The 20,473-nt window shown below is 39.5% G+C and overlaps 1 protein-coding gene across 1 annotated transcript; it reads left to right on the top strand.

Moving 5' to 3' along the window:
- Positions 1–5,488: 5,488 nt before the first annotated feature.
- On the top strand, positions 5,489–7,359 carry LOC127780657 (thioredoxin H-type). The gene is made up of 3 exons (XM_052307592.1): positions 5,489–5,679; positions 6,744–6,866; positions 6,950–7,359. The coding sequence occupies exons 1-3, from the start codon at positions 5,590–5,592 to the stop codon at positions 7,103–7,105; spliced, it is 369 nt and encodes a 122-aa protein (XP_052163552.1). The 5' UTR covers positions 5,489–5,589; the 3' UTR covers positions 7,106–7,359.
- Positions 7,360–20,473: the final 13,114 nt, after the last annotated feature.

Genomic DNA, 20,473 nt, shown 5'->3' with positions numbered 1-20,473 from the left:
CAGTCCGCCTCCCCGATCTCCTCCGCCTCTCGCCGTCGCCGGTCGGGGGCGGCAGATCCGGTGCCGTAGCGGACGGATCTTCCCCCCCCCACCAGATCGGGGAGGAGATGGTGGCGGCCGTCGCTTGTCGTCGCTGGTCGCGGGGTCGTCGCTGTCGCCATCGCATCCGACTCCTCCCCACTGCCGTGTGCCTCCCGCCTACTCCAAGCAACGAGGCCGAGGGTGGAAGGGGAAAGTTGTGCTGTGGGAGCCGTGTCCACGAGCCACATGCTCGTGCAACGTATAGCCCCGAGCGGTGGCTCAAGAAAAGGAGCTTGAGCCACCCGTCCCCCCAGTGGCGAAGGTAAGGGGGGTGCCAGAGGGTGCCAACACCCCCTATCCAAACTCTACCACCACTACACCCCCTGTTTTTACTCTATATTAAGTTAGCTAAGATAAGTATTTATCTAGTTTATTTTGTGTAGCTTGAAAGTATTATGAATTTAGTTAGTTAGCAAGTCTAAAAATATTAGCAAGAAACATGATCTACAAAATTAGTTTGTGATTTCTCATCTTTTTTAAAGTAAAATAGATGATACTTATTTGTGAGATTATTTAATAGTTTACATTAAAATAATTTAGCAATAAAGACTAGTTTTAAATTTCCAATGATATTATTAAAGAGCTAAAATTCAAGTTTTTCTTAGAGGACTAGTTTACGCATTGCTTATTATTGACGGTGACTATTCTTAAAGGACCAGTTATTCAGTCTCATGGTTTATCTTCATCTCACACCCCCCTAATTTCAAATCCTGGCTTCGCCCCTGACCGTCCCCCGCGTGGGGGTCGCGCCTCTCTCCCAGGAGACGACCCGGCAATAGAAGTTGGTTACCGTTTGTGAGGCTATGGGCTGGAGACACGCATTGCTGATGGCCTTACTAGAGAAAGAGGATGACGTGTGGATCGTACTTTATTTTTTAATTTATTTGTTGACTGGGATGTCACGTGGACGCCACGTCAACGAAACCGTTCTCTAAAACCATTAAGGGAGTCAATTTATGCCAGTTTTAATAGTTGGTGGGTCGAGAACTCTAGATATTATTGTGGTTCAGGCATACGAATCTTATTATGTCACTAGTCCCAAGGGAACCAATGTGAACTTACTCGTGGTATCCATCCCCTTAGGTCTAGCCCAGAACGATGAGTGGGCCAAGGCCCAACAGCCACGAAGTGTCGTCGCACGCTGCACCACTGCGCAGAGCCGCAGACGCGGGCCTCAGGGGCAGATCGCGGTCGTTGCGTTCGGCGGCTGAGGATTGATAGAAGATTTCTCCGTGTGCACAATGTGATTTTTGCAAAATAAAATTTATAATAAAATTGTTTTAAAAAATCATATTAATCTAATTTTAAAATTTAAAATAGTTAATACTCAATTGATCATACATTAATAACTCATCTAGTAGAATTGTTCTTGTAGAAAGGCAGATTAGTAGTCTTTGTCAAAACTGTTACTACAGATTATCACTGTTCTGCTCTGTTAATTTCCTTCAAGTTAACTGAACTATCTGAAGCCAAAAGGAATGGCCCATGGAAACTCTTCTGTAACTTTTGAGCTTTTTTTTAACAAAATGGGATAGCTTCATCGCATTGTACATATGGCACATTCACAGAATATCCGGCGATGCCACGCCATGACTCACGATGGGGTCGCTGGGTCAAGTCAGCAGGGAAATGCTCCTCATCGTGCACAACATGCAGTAAATCGGAAGGGAAAATAAAAGACCTGCTTTTCTTTTCTTTTTCTAATGAACAAGGTTGGGTCATTATCTTTGTTATGGATGCAAAATAGTTTTGTCGCAACGCATTTGGAAATATTGGGTGTCTAATTCAAGCGGTAGGAGTAACCACTCTCTTAAAAAAAATACTACCCCTAATTGCACCGGATTCTGATTTTTTAATCAAGAGTGGTTTGATTAAAAAAAAGAGTTTCAGTGGAATTTACAATTTTTTAGGGCAATAATTTTTTGTTAACCACCAGATTAGGATCGATTATAAGTTCAATTGATTAGTTCGGACAAATCAGCCTATGAACATAATTGTTGTAGCAAAGTCAGTCAAGGAGACATCACCAAAATACTTCATAACTAAGATAGTGTATCAATGTGGAGCAGTTGCCCGGAATTTGATTCTGTGGCCAACAAGCTAGTTGCAGGAAACACGAATATTTATGCCTAGCTAGAACACATGGCTATTAACGCTGATCTGGGAATTAATAATGAGCAGTAGGGTTAATTTGGGGCCAGAAGCGGACAAAACAATTAATTTATTTGCCAAGAGTAGCAAATGGATATGTTCGGTAGTTTGTTTTCGCAGCTGTTATGACTGCACAGGACAATCTAGTTGTTCGGCTGTCAATCAAGAATGTATCTCAGCCATTTGGTTACTGTAGCCGCTGCTAGCTAGCTGCGTTAGACGTTGTAGCTGCTAGGCAGCCGCAGCGCTGCAGCAGTCGGCTCTTCCGATCAGACCCAATGATACTCAGGACATGAGAACGCTACTAGTGCACAAATGCCATAAAAAGTAAATCTTCTTTCTTAGCCAAGAAGCTTTTCTTAGCCAAGTATAGTATTCCCTCCGTATTTTAATTTTAATGTATGACGTCATTGACTTTTTAACCAACGTTTGACCATTCGTCTTATTCAAATTTTTTATACAAATACAAAAATACTTATATTATGCTTAAAGAACATTTGATGATAAATCAAGTCACAATAAAATAAATGATAATTATATAAATTTTTAAATAAGACGAAAGATCAAACGTTTGTTAAAAAGTCAACGGCGTCATACATTAAAATACGGATGGAGTAATAAATAGAGCTTAACAGGTTGGTCCGTGGAGTGATGATTCAAGATCTTAAAGCCGTTTCGATGGACTTCCAAGGTTTCCGTGGAGTGATATACATATATTCAAATTGCATGTTTCTTTTTTATTATTATATATAAGACATGTATACCGCATCACATTTGATATTTACTCTAGTGACATTTGTTGAAGAAAAGAAGACATCTTAATTCAGGCCATGCATTTTCTTGGGCACCTCAATGCAAAAGAGGAGAATGACCTCAATTGGATACCTCCAAAGATATATTCTTACATATCACATTGAGAACAAAAGTGAACACATTGATGGCCACCTCCAAATCCCCCACTATTTCAACATTGAGTACCTTTCATCGAATTTGGATAATGGTGTTGCAACATGTGGACACTTATTCCATTGACTATTGCGCATGGACGCTTGGCAGCACAATTTCTAAAGCAACAAGTGCCGATGCATTAATATCGAATGGGGAAAAAAACAATGGAAATCAATTATTTGAGTTGATTTGCAACATAGACCCGGTCCAGCAAGAATATTTGATATTTCACTTGTCTTGAAAACAAATTTGTTTATACAAATAAGTGATGCGGGACCTATAAGCTCCGTTAACCATCCAAAACTATTCATACGCAAACTCCCTTAAACTATAAATCCATTACTTGACCTACAACCAATTATAAGTCATAATGTTTATTAGTGATAAAATGTACTCTGTGATAAGACTTGTATACATATGTTGCTAGTGGCTTAAAAGCAAATATAAAAAATAAACTAGAATGAAAAACATCAAAATCAATTTGAAAATTAAGATTTAAATTAAGTTTTGGTTGCGATTGATAAGCTGAAGAGAAATTTTAACTTAGAAAATATTTTTAAAATGATTTAGGTTTTTTTAAAAAAACAGTGGAAATCAATTATTTGAGTTGATTTGCAACATAGACCCTGTCCAGCAAGAATATTTGATATTTCACTTGTCTTGAAAACAAATTTGTTTATACAAATAAGTGACGTGACACCTACAAACTCAGTTAACCATCCAAAACTATTCAAACTCAAACTCCCTTAAACTATAAATCAATCATTTTTCCTATAACTAGTTACAAGCCATAACATTTACTAGCAAATAAAAGTAATTTATAGATAAAATTAGGGGGCTGTTTAGATTATAGCCAAAATAAACCTTACAATTTTGTCAAGTCCTAAAATTTTAACAGGATTTCTTATGTATTTACCAAATTTTGGTAATAAACTAAATGTAGACACTATTTTTTTTTTGACAATCTTGCAAAAAAGATTATGGTTAAAAATGACATCAATCTAAACAACCCCTAGTATACATATGTTGTAAACTACGATGAAAACGTCAAAATCAGCTTTAAAATTAAGATTAAATTCCAATTTGTGATTGATGCTGATAAGTTGAAGAGCAATTTTAACTTCAGAAAATATTTTAAAAATAATTTAGGTTTTTCACATAATTTCAACCACTTAATTTGGTTAAAAATTGGCCACTCAAATCGGTTTTTTACTTTTTAAAAGTATAAAGTTTTATTCTAAAAGTACTCTCATTGTTTCGGTTTACCACCTTTTCACCCACAAAAGGTAAACGGCAAGAAAACATTACCAGCTTGTTTGGCACAGCTCCAGCTCCCCTCTTCTGAGCTAGAGTCTAGTCAAATAGTTTTACCTCCATCTAAAATGGGAATAGAGCTAGATAAAACATTATCACAAAATAAAAGAGGTGGAGTTGAGTTTAAACGGCTACACAACTCCACTCAAAACCTAACTCTTAGAGCTGAATTTAATGGTCCCTTTGAATCACACGATTTAAAAAATGGAGGTATAGGGACAATATATGATTCAGACAGGAATGCAAGTCTAAAACAAAGGGTTGCAAAACATAGGAAAAACACATGAATGACTATTTCATTGGATTACAGGGAAAATATAGGAATTGGATGAGAGAGATAGTCTCAAAAGAAATTTTCTAAAATATTAGAGTTCTTACTAAGTTTCCTTCAAAATCTATATGTAATGAGCCATCCTATAGGAACTTCATAGGATTTGAAAAGTTTCAATCCTTTGAATCCAATGACTACAGAAAAATTTCCTATAGAATTTTAAATGGTGCTGAAATTACAACATAAAATTCTTTGATTGAGGCCCTAAGGCTAAGAGTGACACCCTACCAAACAAATCTTACTACTATACTAAGCGAAACAACATATTTATAACCAAAAAATAATTGATGAATAGAACTTTTATATACATATTCTTAATCTAAAAGAAAAACTGAAAATTAAACTTCAATAAAAAAAAATCAAAAAATCAACTCCAAATTTAATATTGAAAATTTAAATTTCGGCTAATAAGCGAAAAAGTTAAAGCCGTAAATTGCCATGTCTGTTCATCTTGCTTATCAGAACGGAATAATCTTTACACGCGTGGCATATAGTATGTTCTTGCAAATTTGAACACTCGAGGCCGCGAAAGTTCCAGAAGAAACGCGTTCCACTGCAACACGCGGACGAGCGTGACGACGTCAGCGTCCTCGGAACGCAAGGGCACTCCGGTAATTACTCCACCCCTTCTCTTGGCCTATAAATTGCCACCTGCGCCGCGGCGAAAGAACGCAATCTCATCGCAAGAAAAGAAAAAAAATCCTATTCAAATCGAAACCCCTCTCTTTGATCTCGTCGCCGAGGAATTAGGAGGAGAGAGAGCAATGGCCGCCGAGGAGGGAGTCGTGATCGCCTGCCACAACAAGGACGAGTTCGACGCCCAGATGACCAAGGCCAAGGAGGCCGGCAAAGTGGTACGTTTCCTGGCGCAGAATTTTGGGGATTTTTTTTGGGGGTTTTGTTCACCAGGGGGTCGCGGTTCGTCTTAGATCGATAGGATTTTGAAGAAATTTAGGATTTAATTTCTTGCTGAGATTTGTGGCATGTGGTGAAATCGCGAGGAGATCGATTGTTTCTATTTTGGCGATTAGGGCGTAGGGTTGTCGCGGATTTGGGGATTGCCGATTCTGGTGGGGGAGATTTTAGTAGTAGATTTTCATGAATATATTTTAGGATGATATAATGAACAATTCTTTTAAAAGAAATCTGTTGCAGTAATTACAGGGCACTCTGTATTTGACATGATTAATCGTTGATGTTTGGATTTTACCATGAGATGGGGCGATTTGATGCTTACATCTGCAAGCGAATTTTCATCCGCTATCTGTATAGTATTTGACTCCATAGGCGAAATTGTTAGTGTTTAAATTTACCGTAAGATGGGATGGTGTGATGTGATGTTTAGGTTTGCTCCAGTTGTTTCATGCTGATGATTCTCTAATTTGAGTATAAGCTTTGTTTAAAGATATAGATATATTCTTAAATAGTACTATAATTTGACATGATTCGCCAGAGTTGAAGGAAATCTGGTTCTAATCTAGTTCAATCTTGGCATTGTTATGATGTGATGCTTTGTACAGATAAGCGTCCGTCCTGTAGTATTGGATTTGGTTTCTTGCTGCGCGGCATAAACGAGGATTTTGACCAAGAGTATTATATTTGAACTGTATTAGATTTGGTTTCTTGCTGTGCGGCATCAACGAGGATTTTGATCAAGAGTAGTTAGCACTTACCAGGCTGATATATTGTTGTCTATGGAATTATCAATGGTTCTTGGATTTATTTTCTTTCTGTGCAACAACAACAAGGTTGCCAAAGAATATTTATCTAGTATGAAATTCTGAACTAGTGGTACTTATGCTTGTCATGCCAATAACTGTGAGGCTACCGTTATTCTTTCTTACTGCGCAATTGACCATTTGTTCATGTCATGTTTCCATCCCTAATGATGGCCTTTTCTGGACTGTTTGATCTACAGGTCATAGTTGACTTCACTGCTTCCTGGTGTGGCCCTTGCCGCTTCATCGCCCCAGTGTTCGCTGAATACGCCAAAAAGTTCCCTGGTGCTGTCTTCCTGAAGGTTGATGTTGATGAGCTGAAGGTGCGCAGAGTTGCCCACAATCTTCCAAAAACATTTTTGTCACCCCTGTGATAGTGAGTAATGCTGTTTTCTTTATCCAACAGGAAGTTGCTGAAAAGTACAATGTCGAGGCAATGCCGACCTTCCTATTCATCAAGGATGGTGCTGAGGCTGACAAGGTCGTTGGCGCCAGGAAGGATGACCTCCAGAACACCATCGTGAAGCACGTTGGTGCCACTGCTGCATCTGCTTCTGCCTAAGAATTCTCGCAGGCGCAAGTTATCAAATAAGGGCCAGCACCTGGTGTTGTAGTAGGTATTAGCGTTAGTCATCGTTATCGTCAGTTTGGCTTGGGTGTCCTCGAATATCATGCGAAATCGATTCCGAGTTCTCTTTTTAAAATTCCTGATGATGATATATAGTTTGTGGAAATTTGGATCTGGCTATTCTGTACGAGTTTGCTGACTATTAAAGCAATTATTATAATATGATGATGCTGGCAAGCTTGTAGATAGCTTGAATTTGTCCTGAATCCTGTTCTGAGCTTATTATTCCTGCATGGCTGCATGAACGACGTTTGTTCATGCCATGAATTCGAGATGATATCTCTAGGCAGCAGCATCTACTTCTAGCCATGCTGTGTCTTTTGCTCCAATGCTACTGTTATGCTTGTTTCTGAAGTATCCAGTCGATGAGGATAAGGACAGCTAGCATTTGTTGCGACGGTAGTAATAACTGTTGTGAGTTGTGACAGTAATCTGTTCCTAACTTACCATCTCCTGATGAAAGTCATGTTGAATTGAACCTGCTCAACCGCTGGAAGTGCAATTGGATTGCGAGTTTGTGACAGGCTGACAGCGCCAAGAAGATCTCGGTTCAGACAGCATTTTGGCTTGTTCAGAAGTTCAGAGCTCTCGAGTCCGAGTGAGTGACTCGTTCAAAACTAGTAGAACACGAAGTTGAGACCAAGCGAAAAAAAATGAGAGGATAAGATAGGAGTTAGAACAAAGAACAGATGGGTTTTCAGACATCAACAGGGCACGTTAACCATAAGAGATCCACCGATTTGTTCAACCGTACACGTTGATGCCAGGAACAAGTGAACAACTACACCTTCTATTACGTCCAAATCCAACTTCAAGTTTGAAGACTGGGTTCAAACGGACGCGAAAGATTTGTGCTGCCATCGGTTGGCAAGCCATATATATGGCTGATTGGAAATAATAATAATAATAATTTATGGTAAAACTTTTCTTTATTTGTCCTTAACGATTTAAAAAAAAAACTTCAAATATATAATTTCAAAAAAAAATCAAAATCAACTTTTAAAAATCCATATTTCGGAATCTTTGCTTATAAAACCAGTCTCTTTTTTTCAGTTTTGTTTATATAAGGGCAGGGCTCTGCCTGCCAATCTATCAAGGAAGAGGAGGGAAAGGAGTCATAGCATGTTGAGTTGTTGTTGGGCTAAATGGTTCGGCCCGTCTCTGAGTGGGCCTTATCGTCGTCTTCGGGGTTAGCCCAAAATTTAGGGGTACTACATACTGAGGGAAAGAGAAGGCGACCGGGGCTCTGCTTTCCTCTATCCTTCGGTTTTTTAGTGGTTTTAACGACCGGAATTGTAATTTTCTCACTTGATTTGAAGATGTGGCTTGCAAGTTGGAACAATTAAACACTAGATCCACTGATCCACATGCATAATAAGATGAAAAAGAAAAGAAAAATAGGCCTTGGATTTGCCCAAAGATTTCCAAGTCGGCAATTTCTCCAATCCACGCTCGCGAGCACTCGGGCTAGCCAGAACTGGTGGGTGACAAAATTGTGGGAGTCTGGGAGAGATTGGGCCAGCTATGGACTAAAGAAACTCAATTCGACTGTAGAAGTAATTGAAGCAAGGAATAAGTATATTTTTGTCGTTCATCTTATGTACTCTTGCTTAAATTGTCTCCCTCAACCATAGAATCGGATATAACACATTCCTTCTCTTTGAAAACCGGTGCAAATCGACTCCTTCAATAGTACGGGAAACAGTTACTACAGGTGAGGTCCATATGTGACATACGATATGTCATTGAGATATGACAAAAATATGTGGTAAGCCCCACGTGCACCGGAAAATCTTTCGGGCCTGTATTTTACACCAGTTTTGGATCAATTATGGGCCTTCCAAGCAGGCCCTAAGTTTAATATTTTGAACCCAGCGAGCAGGTTAGGGCCTATTTAGTTGGCGAAAAAAAATGTTGCCCCTTCATATCACATCAGATATACGAACATACATTTGAAGTATTAAACGTAATCTAATAATAAAACAAATTACAGATTCCGTCAGGAAATTGCGAGACGAATTTATTAAGCCTTATTAATCCGTCATTAGCAAATATTTATTGTAGCAACACATTGTCAAATCATGGCGCAATTCAGGGGCGTAGCCAGCTAGGTGGCACCGTGGTCCATGGACCACCTAAGAATTTGAAATTATAGTATATATGCTAGTTAATATAATAAAAATTATATAGTGGACCACCCTTTTAATTGGCATATTACATATAGATGGACCACCTTTACTTTAAATCCTAGCTACGCCACTGGCGCAATTAGGCTTAAAAGATTTGTCTTGCAATTTCCTGACGAACTATGTAATTGTTTTTTTTTTCTGCATCTAATACTGTCCAAACATTCAATGTGACAACGTGAAAAATTTTGTTTGGAAACTAAATTGGAGGAAAAACATAGGAATTTTGGATGATTCCAATTCTATAGGAAAATTTCCTATGAAGCCTTTTGAAACAAAGGATTGAATTCTATCCAATCCTTTGAAATTCTTATGGAATAGACAATCCTATAGAGATTTTGGAGGAAATTTAGCAAGAGCTTCAACCTCTTGGTAACTTTCCTTTGAGTCTATCTCTCTCATCCAATTCCTGTGTTTTTCCTGCGGTTCAATCAAACGGTTATTCCTGTGTTTTTCCTGTGTTTTGCAATGCTCTGTTTTCCACTTACATTTATATCAAAATTCTACGTTTTTTCTATTCCTACGTTTTTTTCAATCATACGATTCAAAGGGGCCTAAGCAGGCTCCTATTCCACGAACATACATACACAATCCAACTAAACTGTACTCTTATATATACACCATTGATTTCTCTAAATGGAAAAACATATGCAGAGCTTTCATATAGGTTGTGTTTAGTTCAGCACAAAGTTTGGATTTTGGTTGAAATTAGAGATGATGTGACTGAAAAGTTGTGTGTGTATGACAGGTTGATGTGATGGAAAAGGACTGAAGTTTGGATCCAAACTTTAGATCTAAACACAGCCATAGTAAGGTACAACAGATTGCAGTCCTACTTTTATTTCAAGAGCAGCTAGAAGCTGATGAGAGAACAAAATGCTAACAACAACCCTATGTTTAGGAGGAAATTAGTACCAGCTGGCTGTACAAAAATCACTACTGGAGTAGTACCGTGCATGATTAGCACCAGTTCAGCTCGAGACAAATCAATCACCAGCAGCTGTCTGTTGGGTTGTGTTCACATCATTGCTACTTCCAAACCTATCAAAGTTTAATAGTAAGATTTAGTTCCAAACCTATTAAATTTTAATAGTAAAATCGAGTAGTTTCAGAAACTCTCTCATAAAAACATTAATAAAATACGATAAGGTTCTAAATTAAAATAGATTCAAGATAACACAAAATTGAACTACCTCCATTTTGAAATATAGCAATTTCTACTTATGTATATGCATATGCCCCTATCCAGATACATAGCTAGAAATTATCATATTTAGGATCCGATGGAGGTATGAAAATTAGTACTACCTCCGTTTCAGGTTATAAGACTTTCTAGCATTGTCCACATTCATATAGATCTTAATAAATCTAGACACACATATATGCCTAGATTCATTAACATATATATAAATGTGGACAATGCTAAAAAGTCTCATAACATTAGTCGAAGTACCAAATTTTAATAACAAAGGGAACAAGCCGTTGATTTTAATTTTCTTTTAAAACTCCAATTTTAATAACAAACTGTTGTGTTGGAGAATGGAATGACACGAAGAAGACAAAAGGGATGGAGCGGATGAGATGGCTTCCCAGTTTGGACGGCCCAGATGAGAGCACAACTGCCAACCGCACCAACCACCACCCCAGTAGTCCAGTACACCGAACCCTGAGCACGCGCCACGTAGGACGCCCGCGTGTGAACGGAACCCCACGAGCCGGATATTTCGTGGACCAAACGCGCATATGCGCCACGAAAAAAAAGTCCATATTGCCAAATAAAATTCCATTTTCAAAAATCGCCTAAAAAACAAGCTAGGTTTCATCTGGGCGAGGCCGTAGCTGACAAAAAACGAATGAAAATTAAAAAGGCTACGTGCTACACGACACGAGAAATTTAAACATGGAAATTTATCGCAACTGGAGCAAGTTGGAATCTTCCCAGCAAACACGTACCAGCCGCATACCTACCTACGAATACGTTTTTTTTTAAAGAAAACTGAGTAATATTTACTTTTTTTGTAATGTACTGGGAGTTAGATGCTGCTGTCACGATGAGTAAGCACAGCGTGTGTTTTATAGGGATGTGAATGTGCAAAGGGGCTAGAAGACTTGTATTTTATTGATGAAGGAATGGTTCGTAGGAATTGTTGGGAATTTTATTTTGTTACAGTTGAGTCGTTTTCAACGAAAACTTAATTTGAGAAAAGAAACTGGTAGAATGCATTATATCAGTTTTTTTTTACCCTCTATGTATGGTGAGCTTCATTGGTGGCGAGGAGAGCTGACATGAGACGACAATTCAACATAAATCAAGTCTCATAATCTATTTCATGGTATTTTGGTTCGTCATGTTTACATATCGGCCTCTAGCCTTGCTGCTTTGCTAGCTTGGAACTGGATCCACTAGTGATCTTTGTTTTTTCTTTCCTTATTGGTAGCAACCTTGTGTTTCAACCAATATATATATATATATATTTCTTTTGTTGTTGAAAAGTGCAAATTAAGAAACAGGAAAAAAACAAAATACTATTACACACTATTGAAAACACATGTAAAATTCAATCACATGTACATGTGTACAGTGAGGTGGTTTGTTTAGAAAAACAACATTTGTTTTTTTAAAAAAAAAATAACACCGGAAGCTTTGATGGAAAAGAAATATTAGAGATGCAAGTGAGGCGGGTTTGTAGGCTTTGAGGCCCACTAAGCCGTAATTGTCATTATCTTTTTTATCTGTTTATATACTAGTGGGTGAAAAATAAACTGATGTGTATGTCTTACGCATGATAGCATGCTGCCCGCTTGCATTCCTAGAAAATACTCCCTCCGTTTCTTAATGTAAGTCATTCTAGCATTTTCATATTCATATTGATGTTAATGAATCTAGACATATATATCTATTTAGATTCATTAACATCAATATGAATGTGAAAAATTGTAGAATGACTTACATTGTGAAACGGATGAAGTACTTTTGAAGAGATAATATATATTAGTGGGACAATCGACTTTGGAAAAGAAAAATTCACCAAGTAAGAGCTCTAGTTTATTCTCTATGCAATTAGAAACACACGAAAGTAGTCCAGATTCAGAACAAACCATATGTGCTAGGCGACATCATTCATTCTTAGTTAAGCTCTATAGAACCATATGCATTGAACATTCCTATACGCTTAAATATAAAACTTGTATTTGAAAAAGTCCACAGTGAAAGCTCCTAATCTTTCTTTTTTAAAAAAAAATATCTTAATATAATATTTCTCCATTGTTCCTATATTTCTAGGTTCCCACATGGCCCATATGTGTAAAGAAAAAGAAACCTCATGTCAGTGTTGTGGTAAATATGCGATGTCGTCTTTTAAAAAAAGATACGCGGTGTGTTTTTTTTCAAAATGTACTCCCTCTATTTCCGGTTATAAGACGTCAAACTACTTTAAATTTGACTAACTCTACAGAAGAAAGTATTAATATTTACAACACCAGCATTGTTTCATTAAATCTATAATTTAATATATTTTCATAATATATTTTCTGCAAAATTAGTCAAATTTACCATAGTTTAACTTTAAACAAAGTTAAAACGTCTTATAACCTGAAACGGAGGGAGTATATTCTAGAGTTAATGAAAAATCATGCTCTCTTATTGGATTTTTGAAATAAAAACATGGGAATCGCATGCCTCTCCAGTCCCTAGTTGGCGAAAAGAAACGAAAATAAAAAAACAAAAACGTTTTCTTTCTGAAAGGCAGGCGAAGAAACGCATCTGTCACGCAGCACTTCCACGCGTTGCTAATCACACAAAAGAGAGAGAGAGAGAGAGAAACCAAACGAAACGAACGCCAACCCAAGCCAACCCAGCCCAAGCGAGAGGAAGAAGTAAACACGGCAAATAATCAACACCGCATTAAAAATCTTCCATCCAAGTCAAGCCTCAAGCGACTCCTCCCCCCTATAAAAGCCCCCTCTCCTCTCCTCCAACTCTCTCCTCCCCAAAGAAATCGCTTCTTCTTCCGCCTCCGCCTCCCATGGCAGCTCCCAGCTCGTGGGACACCTCCTTCCACGAAGCAACCACAGCTAGGCAATAGCGCCACCCACCGCTCGCATCCACAGCTGCTGATTCGTAGGAGGAGCAGGCCAGGGAGGGATTCGTTGATTTTATTTGGCAGGGAAGGAGATCCGAGAGGAAGAAGGGGAATATAGATCGATGGGGAAGTACGTGGAGCTGCTCGACATGGGGGTGCGCATCGCCGCGCGGTTCCACTCCCACTGCCCGCAGACGGCGCGGATGTACTACCACCCGCCGCCGTCCTCCTCCTCGTCGCCGTCTTCCTCCGCCGCCGGTTCGGCCGACGGCGGCGGCGGCGGCTGCGCGGGCTTCGCCGCGAAGAGGATGCCCCGGGCCGCCGCCGACACCGCGGAGATCATCCTCTACGCCGTCGTCTAGAGTTAGCCTCTAGACTCTCGATCCAGACGCTTCACGCGGAAATGGAGGAATGTATTTTTCTTTTGTTTTTCTTTAAAGAGGAAAAAAAAAAACAAAGTGGACTTGGAGATTGGTTGGTTTATTAATGGAGTGAAATGAAATGAATGGAATGATTTGATATTTACGTGATTTTCTTTTTGTTTTCATTTAAGTTCGTACTACTACTATCTTTTTTTAATGCGGACAAATATTTTCAAAATACAAAAGAAAAGAAAAGGTATGGACGGCTGAGGATGGACGCGTCACAAGCTAAGCAATCAAAATCTCAACCAAACCGAATCCTAGGAAAGCTCCACCAAGAAATAAAAACAAGAAAAAAAAAAAACGAGAGGCGCGCAGGACACCACCAGAGGCGCAGATCTTTACCTTTTTCCCCCGATTTCTTGGTGCTTGTGCCTAAATTCACGCCGAATTCGTGTGTGCGTGGGGGGCACGCGTTTGGGTGGGCAGAGCAGAGCCCAAGCATCGCGGAGAGCTGAGTTGCTGGTCTGTAGATGTTTGTTATAGCTCCAACTTAATTTAATTTTTTAATTTAATTTTAGGAGTTGAGTCTCTAACTACTAAATTTAATTTCAGGAGTTGAGTCTGAAGTAGTTCATTTTGTGAGAGAGCTCCACCCAGCTCCACTCTCAGCTCCACCCAGCTCCACCCAGATTTATTCCAGTTCTGATGGACCTGAAACTGTTTGACTGTTTGCCTGACCTCCAGCTCCTAACACGAGCGTTTTGGTGCGCACGGCGCGGCGGGGGGGGGGGGGGGGGGGGGGGGGGGGGGTTAGCTGTAGCTGTGTGGTCGCGGTGATGAAATGAATTTGCCAATCGATCTGCCGATACGATACGGGTGGTATCTGGGGAAGGAAAGATTTTTGGAATTTTCGTGATCTCACGTCGCACATATGTTGTGCGTCTAGGGGTAGGCCGGCGGGGCGGCGATTCTGCGGTGCCACACCAATTTACTTCATCATACAGAGTACTTACTTGCTACTCCGTCCATCTCAAAATAAACCGTAATTAAATTTATTTATTTTAAGATAAAAAATTATTTGTTTACTTAAAATTATTTATTTTAAGATGAAAAATTATTTGTTTATTTTTTTTAACAAAAGGAGTACGGGTAAATTGATAGTATATCGTATCCTCTCTAGCAAACGATTGGGTTAAAGTGAAACTGCTACCAACGTCTTTTTTTTCTTCACTTGATATTTTGGACATATGGACGGTTTACACCACATCTCCGCATGGTAGGATTTAGTATCAAGTTTACAGCTCGACCGTTCACCACCCAAAATCCAGTAAATTTTCTTCGGAACTTTTGTGGAGTACAACCAGGCATATGCCACCGAACACAAGGCTGTGTGTTCTAAAGAAAAAAAAAACACAAGGCTGTGCTCCATAGTTTTCTTGATCGAAAACGGTGACCGAAATTCATAACTGACGGAGCATGGTTTCCGTAAAACTTGTATTGTTTTTGCCTCTAGCCATATATAAGATCTTTTTTCTTCTTTATTTTACCAATGCCGTATTGCAATCATCACTAATCACTAAATAATTAACGGGAAGGCTAAATGGCTGTATGATAGATGGAATTTCCTAACCAACACAGAACCTTTATTCCCTAACAAACAATATGGTTTTCGACTGTTCTCATCCCTTCCCGCTTTGATTCACTACAAATAAAAAACTCTGTTACTCCAAGCAAGACCTATGTATTGTTGTTAGAGGGATGTTTAGATCGAGGGACGTAAAGTTTTGACATGTCACATCGGCTATTATATAGGGTGTCGCATAGTGTCGGTGATATGGGCCGGGGTATCAGGACCAGAGGGAGGAGGCTGCCCCCGATACCCACGTGGCACTCCTCCGAGGGGGTTAGGCCCGAGGTAGGGAGGCGGCCGCCCCTCCATGCCTGGGGGTCGAGCACTCGGGCTGCCCCGACCCCCTCCGCATGACACCGCATGTGCGGGGTTAAGTGGGCGCCCCCAACACCCACCTAACCGCATTTAAGGCAACATGAGCAGGCGCGCCACATCGCATTAAATGCGGTGCGTTGTGCGCCCGACCGGTTTGTGACCGGTCGAATGATTGATGAGACCGGAGTAGTGCGCCTGCGTGCTGCTCACTTGTCAGGCGGCGTGCCGCCTGACATGCCCCCCACGTCATGATGATGAGAGGTTATTTAGCCTTTCATCCCAGCCGGAGTCGGTTCATCCGACGTAGTCAAAAGTAGGGTTTCCATTTCTCGGTGCAAGTGAGGACTCAGAAGTCTTCACTCATTTAATGGTGAATGGCATGGGTGTCCCCCGTGTCAGCTGGTTGGATATGACGGCCCCATGCCGCGGCGTCTGTGTGTGGCTTCCAAGTCAAGCAACAAGACATGCAATGTCCTCCTTCACCCTTAGGTAGACTTCTACGCCCATGTGGCAACCCATTGGGATATAAAAAGGAGGTCCAAGCTTGGTGAGGGAGAGAGATCGGTTCTTTGGCTAACTCACGCTTGAATTTCAGAGATTGAAGTGCGTGTATTCCATACTCGATCAACCAAGCACAGGAGTAGGGTATTACATGTATAAACCCCTTTTGTCTCATCGTTTCTGGGGCCCCGACCCCGTCTACATCCCATCTTCCACCGAGTCCTTGATTTTCACCCGCTGCCCCCGACCGAATTAACAAAGGGGGCCTCACTGTCCCCCGCTTGAGGAGTTCACCCTTCGATACATAGGGTGTTCGGGTACTAATAAAAGAATTAATTACAATATCCGTTAATAAACCGCAAGAAGATTTTATTAAGGCTAATTAATCCATCATTAGCATATGGTTACTGTAGCACCACATTGTCAAATCATGGAGCAATTAGGCTTAAAGATTCGTCTCGCAAAGTAATCACAATATGTGCAATTAGTTATTTTTTAGCCTATATTAATACTTTATGCAGGTGTTCAAACATTTGATAAGATATGGTGTAAAATTTTAGAGTGGGATCTAGACATACCCTTATCTTCTGGATGAACACAACAGAGAACAGATCAGCATGTTTGGACCATGATAACGTTATTACCAGCTGCATATTTGTATGCTGCGTTTGCTCGCCCGTGAACCTGACTTGCCGAGCACAAGAGGAAGGGAGGAGGAATATGCTTTTGTTTTTGCTCTACCTTTTTTCTCCCATCCGTCACAGCTGCTGCTGCTACGGTTGCTTGGCCGGTAGTAGCTGTAGGTGAGGCAAAAAAAGACAGAGCACCTAGACAGAAACACACATGCATGATGACTGTGTGTGAGACATTGGAGTATGGCCGCATTCAGCAAGCAAGGCATAGACGGCACATGACGTGATACCCTCACGCAGCAGCTAGTGGCATACGTAATCCATTTGCATTCTTGCTTGCAGCTGGGTGCTAACTCCTGTTAATTTGTTTATTACAACTAGTAGTACCTTTGAGGGCTGGATTAGTTTTTTTCTTAAAATACGATACAAACGCAAGCGTCCACAATACATGTACAACCTCCCTCTAAGAGTTATCATGAAGCGTCTTGCTATCGATGGGTAAGTCGCTTACCATTGAAAGAAAAATTACTCGTAAATACAAGCACTCGTGTTAAATCTAGAGGTTTTTTATATTGTAGCCAAAATAAACCTTATTTTAGCAAGTTGGCCACTAAATGTAGGTATTTTTTTATAGCTTTATAAAAAAATAGTATGGTTAAAAATGGTATAAATATGAACAACCTCTAGGATTTGAACCCGAGAGAATTGGTTTCACCACAAGAAACCTAACCAGTAATTTGGCAAGCTTAGAGTACTCCCTCCATTTCAAGAAAAACATAATTCCGATGTTGATTTAACATAATTTAGGATAATTAATATGGATATGAGGTTCTCCAGATTCGTTATTCTATTTGGTGTCAAATCCTCGCTTAGTTATTTTTTTTATGAAGGGAGTAGTAAAGAATCAATATTTTTTTCTTCTAAAATATGAAGTACTCCCTTCGTCCCAAAATATAGCAATCTTCGAGCGGATGGGACACATCCTAGCTCAAAGGTTGCTAATTTACTATATTTTGGGACGGAAGGAGTAACTATCAGTACTAGTTAAATATTTTGGAATAAAAGCCGTACTCCCTTCATGCCAAAATATAAGTACGTTTGGACTCTGATATGGTCTCCAAGATGCTATTTTTGACTAACAATATATATAAAAGTAAGATGTTTTAAATAAAAAGATTTACATATTATGATAGATTGTTCAAAAATAAATCTAGTAACATCAATTTTACATGATTACTCTTTTATTTTTGTTGCAATTAATAGTTACAGTTAAAAATTTTGATTTATCACCATGCTTAAAAATGACTATATTTTTAATTTTGGAGCCGCGAGATAGAGTATGACCTGACCTCTGATGAGAGTGGTTGAGGGTAATGTCAAAGCGGGCGTCGGTCTGCGTGGTTGCGATTTTTCTCTCACCTCACGTTGTGGAAAAGGATGGGGATGGGACTATGGGAGAGGTTGGGCGGCGGTCGGCGGAGGGTCCTCGCGTGTGAGTGCCTTGTTCACCGAATGCTTCGCATTCGCATGCACCTTTTGTTTCTTCAACGTTCAATGGAGGAGGAGGAAAGCGTCCCCGCTGGCTTTTAATTACTTTTCTGCCTGCGAAGCTGACCGTTGGTACATGGTAGTAATAGTAGCCTCCGTCCCCTACTATAAGGTATTTTAACATAATATTTTGTTTATATTGTTGGACCACTCGTCTTATTTAAAAAAATTATGCAAATGTAAAAAATAAAAAGTTATGCTTAAAGTACTTTAGATAATAAAGTAATTAAAAAAATAATAGTTCCAATTTTTTTTAATAAAACGAATGGTCAAACAGCGCAAGCAAAATGTCAAAATCCCTTATATTAGGGATGGAGGGAGTAGCGTTTTTACCCGACCGGGAAAAGTCTATCCCTTTAAATTTTCAATTCTTATTTAGGTCAATTTTTTTAAGTATAGTACAGTGGACATACACACCACTATACACAACATCACACTAACATATTCACGAAAACGCCTGTCTAATGAAATGGAAACCAATTACGCATGTCTGATCTTATTAAAATTTCATTAAATACCTACTTACGTGTGGGTAAAAATGGTGGACTTTGAACCCTCGCATACCCACTACTCTATTGTTACACCATCAGATATCGGTGATGAATAAGTAGATAATTTGTGGTAATTACTTGAAATTACAAACAACTAAAGCACAGAAAGTTTTGCCTAAAGAATATTACGACGTTTAGAAGTTCAGGAAGAGAGCCTGTTAATCTATTCATCGTGAACAAAGTCAACATCAAGTTGCTTGGTTTCCGTAGTAAAATAGCACATCCGTAGCGCTACTAGTGGTAGCTTACTACGTTTGGGTTACGTACGTGGTTATCACGTTAAGTTTTTATTAAGTTATCTTTCAATCCACCGTGTTCATGTTTTCTATGTAGTGGTTAATTTGGGATGACTAACGAAAGGCCTCAAGCCATTAGCCAGCAGGTAAACGTTTGTACTCCATGTGACCATGTAGTTTATTTAACCATATAATACTCCTTCTAGTTGTAACTCGAAATATATCCAAACGACATGTTCTGCTTTTTACAGTTTCATTGTTTTGCTTATACATATGCTTATCTGTATTGTTTATCAATAACTTTTAAAATAATTTATAAGGTATTAACATAAATAAATTTGCATACTAAATAAATATTGTATTGCTCATTAGATACCATACTACGATGTCATTTATTTTTACACAAATAAACGAGTATATACCGGTTAAATGATGATAAATTTAAAAAGATCACAAAAATCTTTTCAAATTGGGATAAAGAAGAAAATAAATTCATTGCATTTGTTCCAGTCAGCTACTAGCGAGACTTCCCAGCACATAAAACGAAGCAGCGTTTTAGTACGTGATTAATTAAGTTTTAACTATGTTTTTTAAAAAATGATTAATATGATTTTTTTAAACAACTTTCGTATAGAATTTTTTTTTATAAAAAACACACCGTTTGGCAGCTTAAAAAACGTGCGCTTGGAAAACAGAGAGGAGTTGGGAACTTGTACTATCGAATATAGACTTGGTCTTGGTCGGTGCTCCACCCAAAGATACAGAGCACCTACACACAGTGACACACCCACCACAGAGACTCAGAGAGAGAGAGAGAGAGGGTTGTGGTCCTTGTGGACTTGTGGCGATGGGTGGTGGGGGTGGTGGGGGTAGTGGATGGGCCGCGGAGAGTCGTCGCGTGCGCTTTCCGTTGTTCATTTTTGGGTTTTGCGCTTGACATCCGGCTCCGGCGTTGCTGCAAGAAAAACTGACCGTTGGATGGATGGATGGCCGTGGTCCACTGGTCCTCGATACTGTTGCCTGTTGGTACGGCACCACACCACTCTGTTTTTATTAGAGCTAAGTTTGATAGTACAGCCCATTGCCAGCTCGAAATCAGTCAATGTAGTAGCTAATTCATACAATAGTTGTTTGCTGTACTATTAATATCTGGTCCCACCTGTCATGCACACATTACGTCTTGGAGTCTGTGCTGCAACTGGCTATAGATCTGTAGCCCGCTGCTCTTCTCTCTCTTCCTTTATCTCTTTAAAATA

Source organism: Oryza glaberrima, chromosome 7 (assembly GCF_000147395.1).
Source record: "Oryza glaberrima chromosome 7, OglaRS2, whole genome shotgun sequence".
Classification (NCBI taxonomy): domain Eukaryota; kingdom Viridiplantae; phylum Streptophyta; class Magnoliopsida; order Poales; family Poaceae; genus Oryza; species Oryza glaberrima.
Note: the sequence above shows the minus strand (reverse complement) of the source record. Positions and strands in the feature narration are given on the sequence as shown.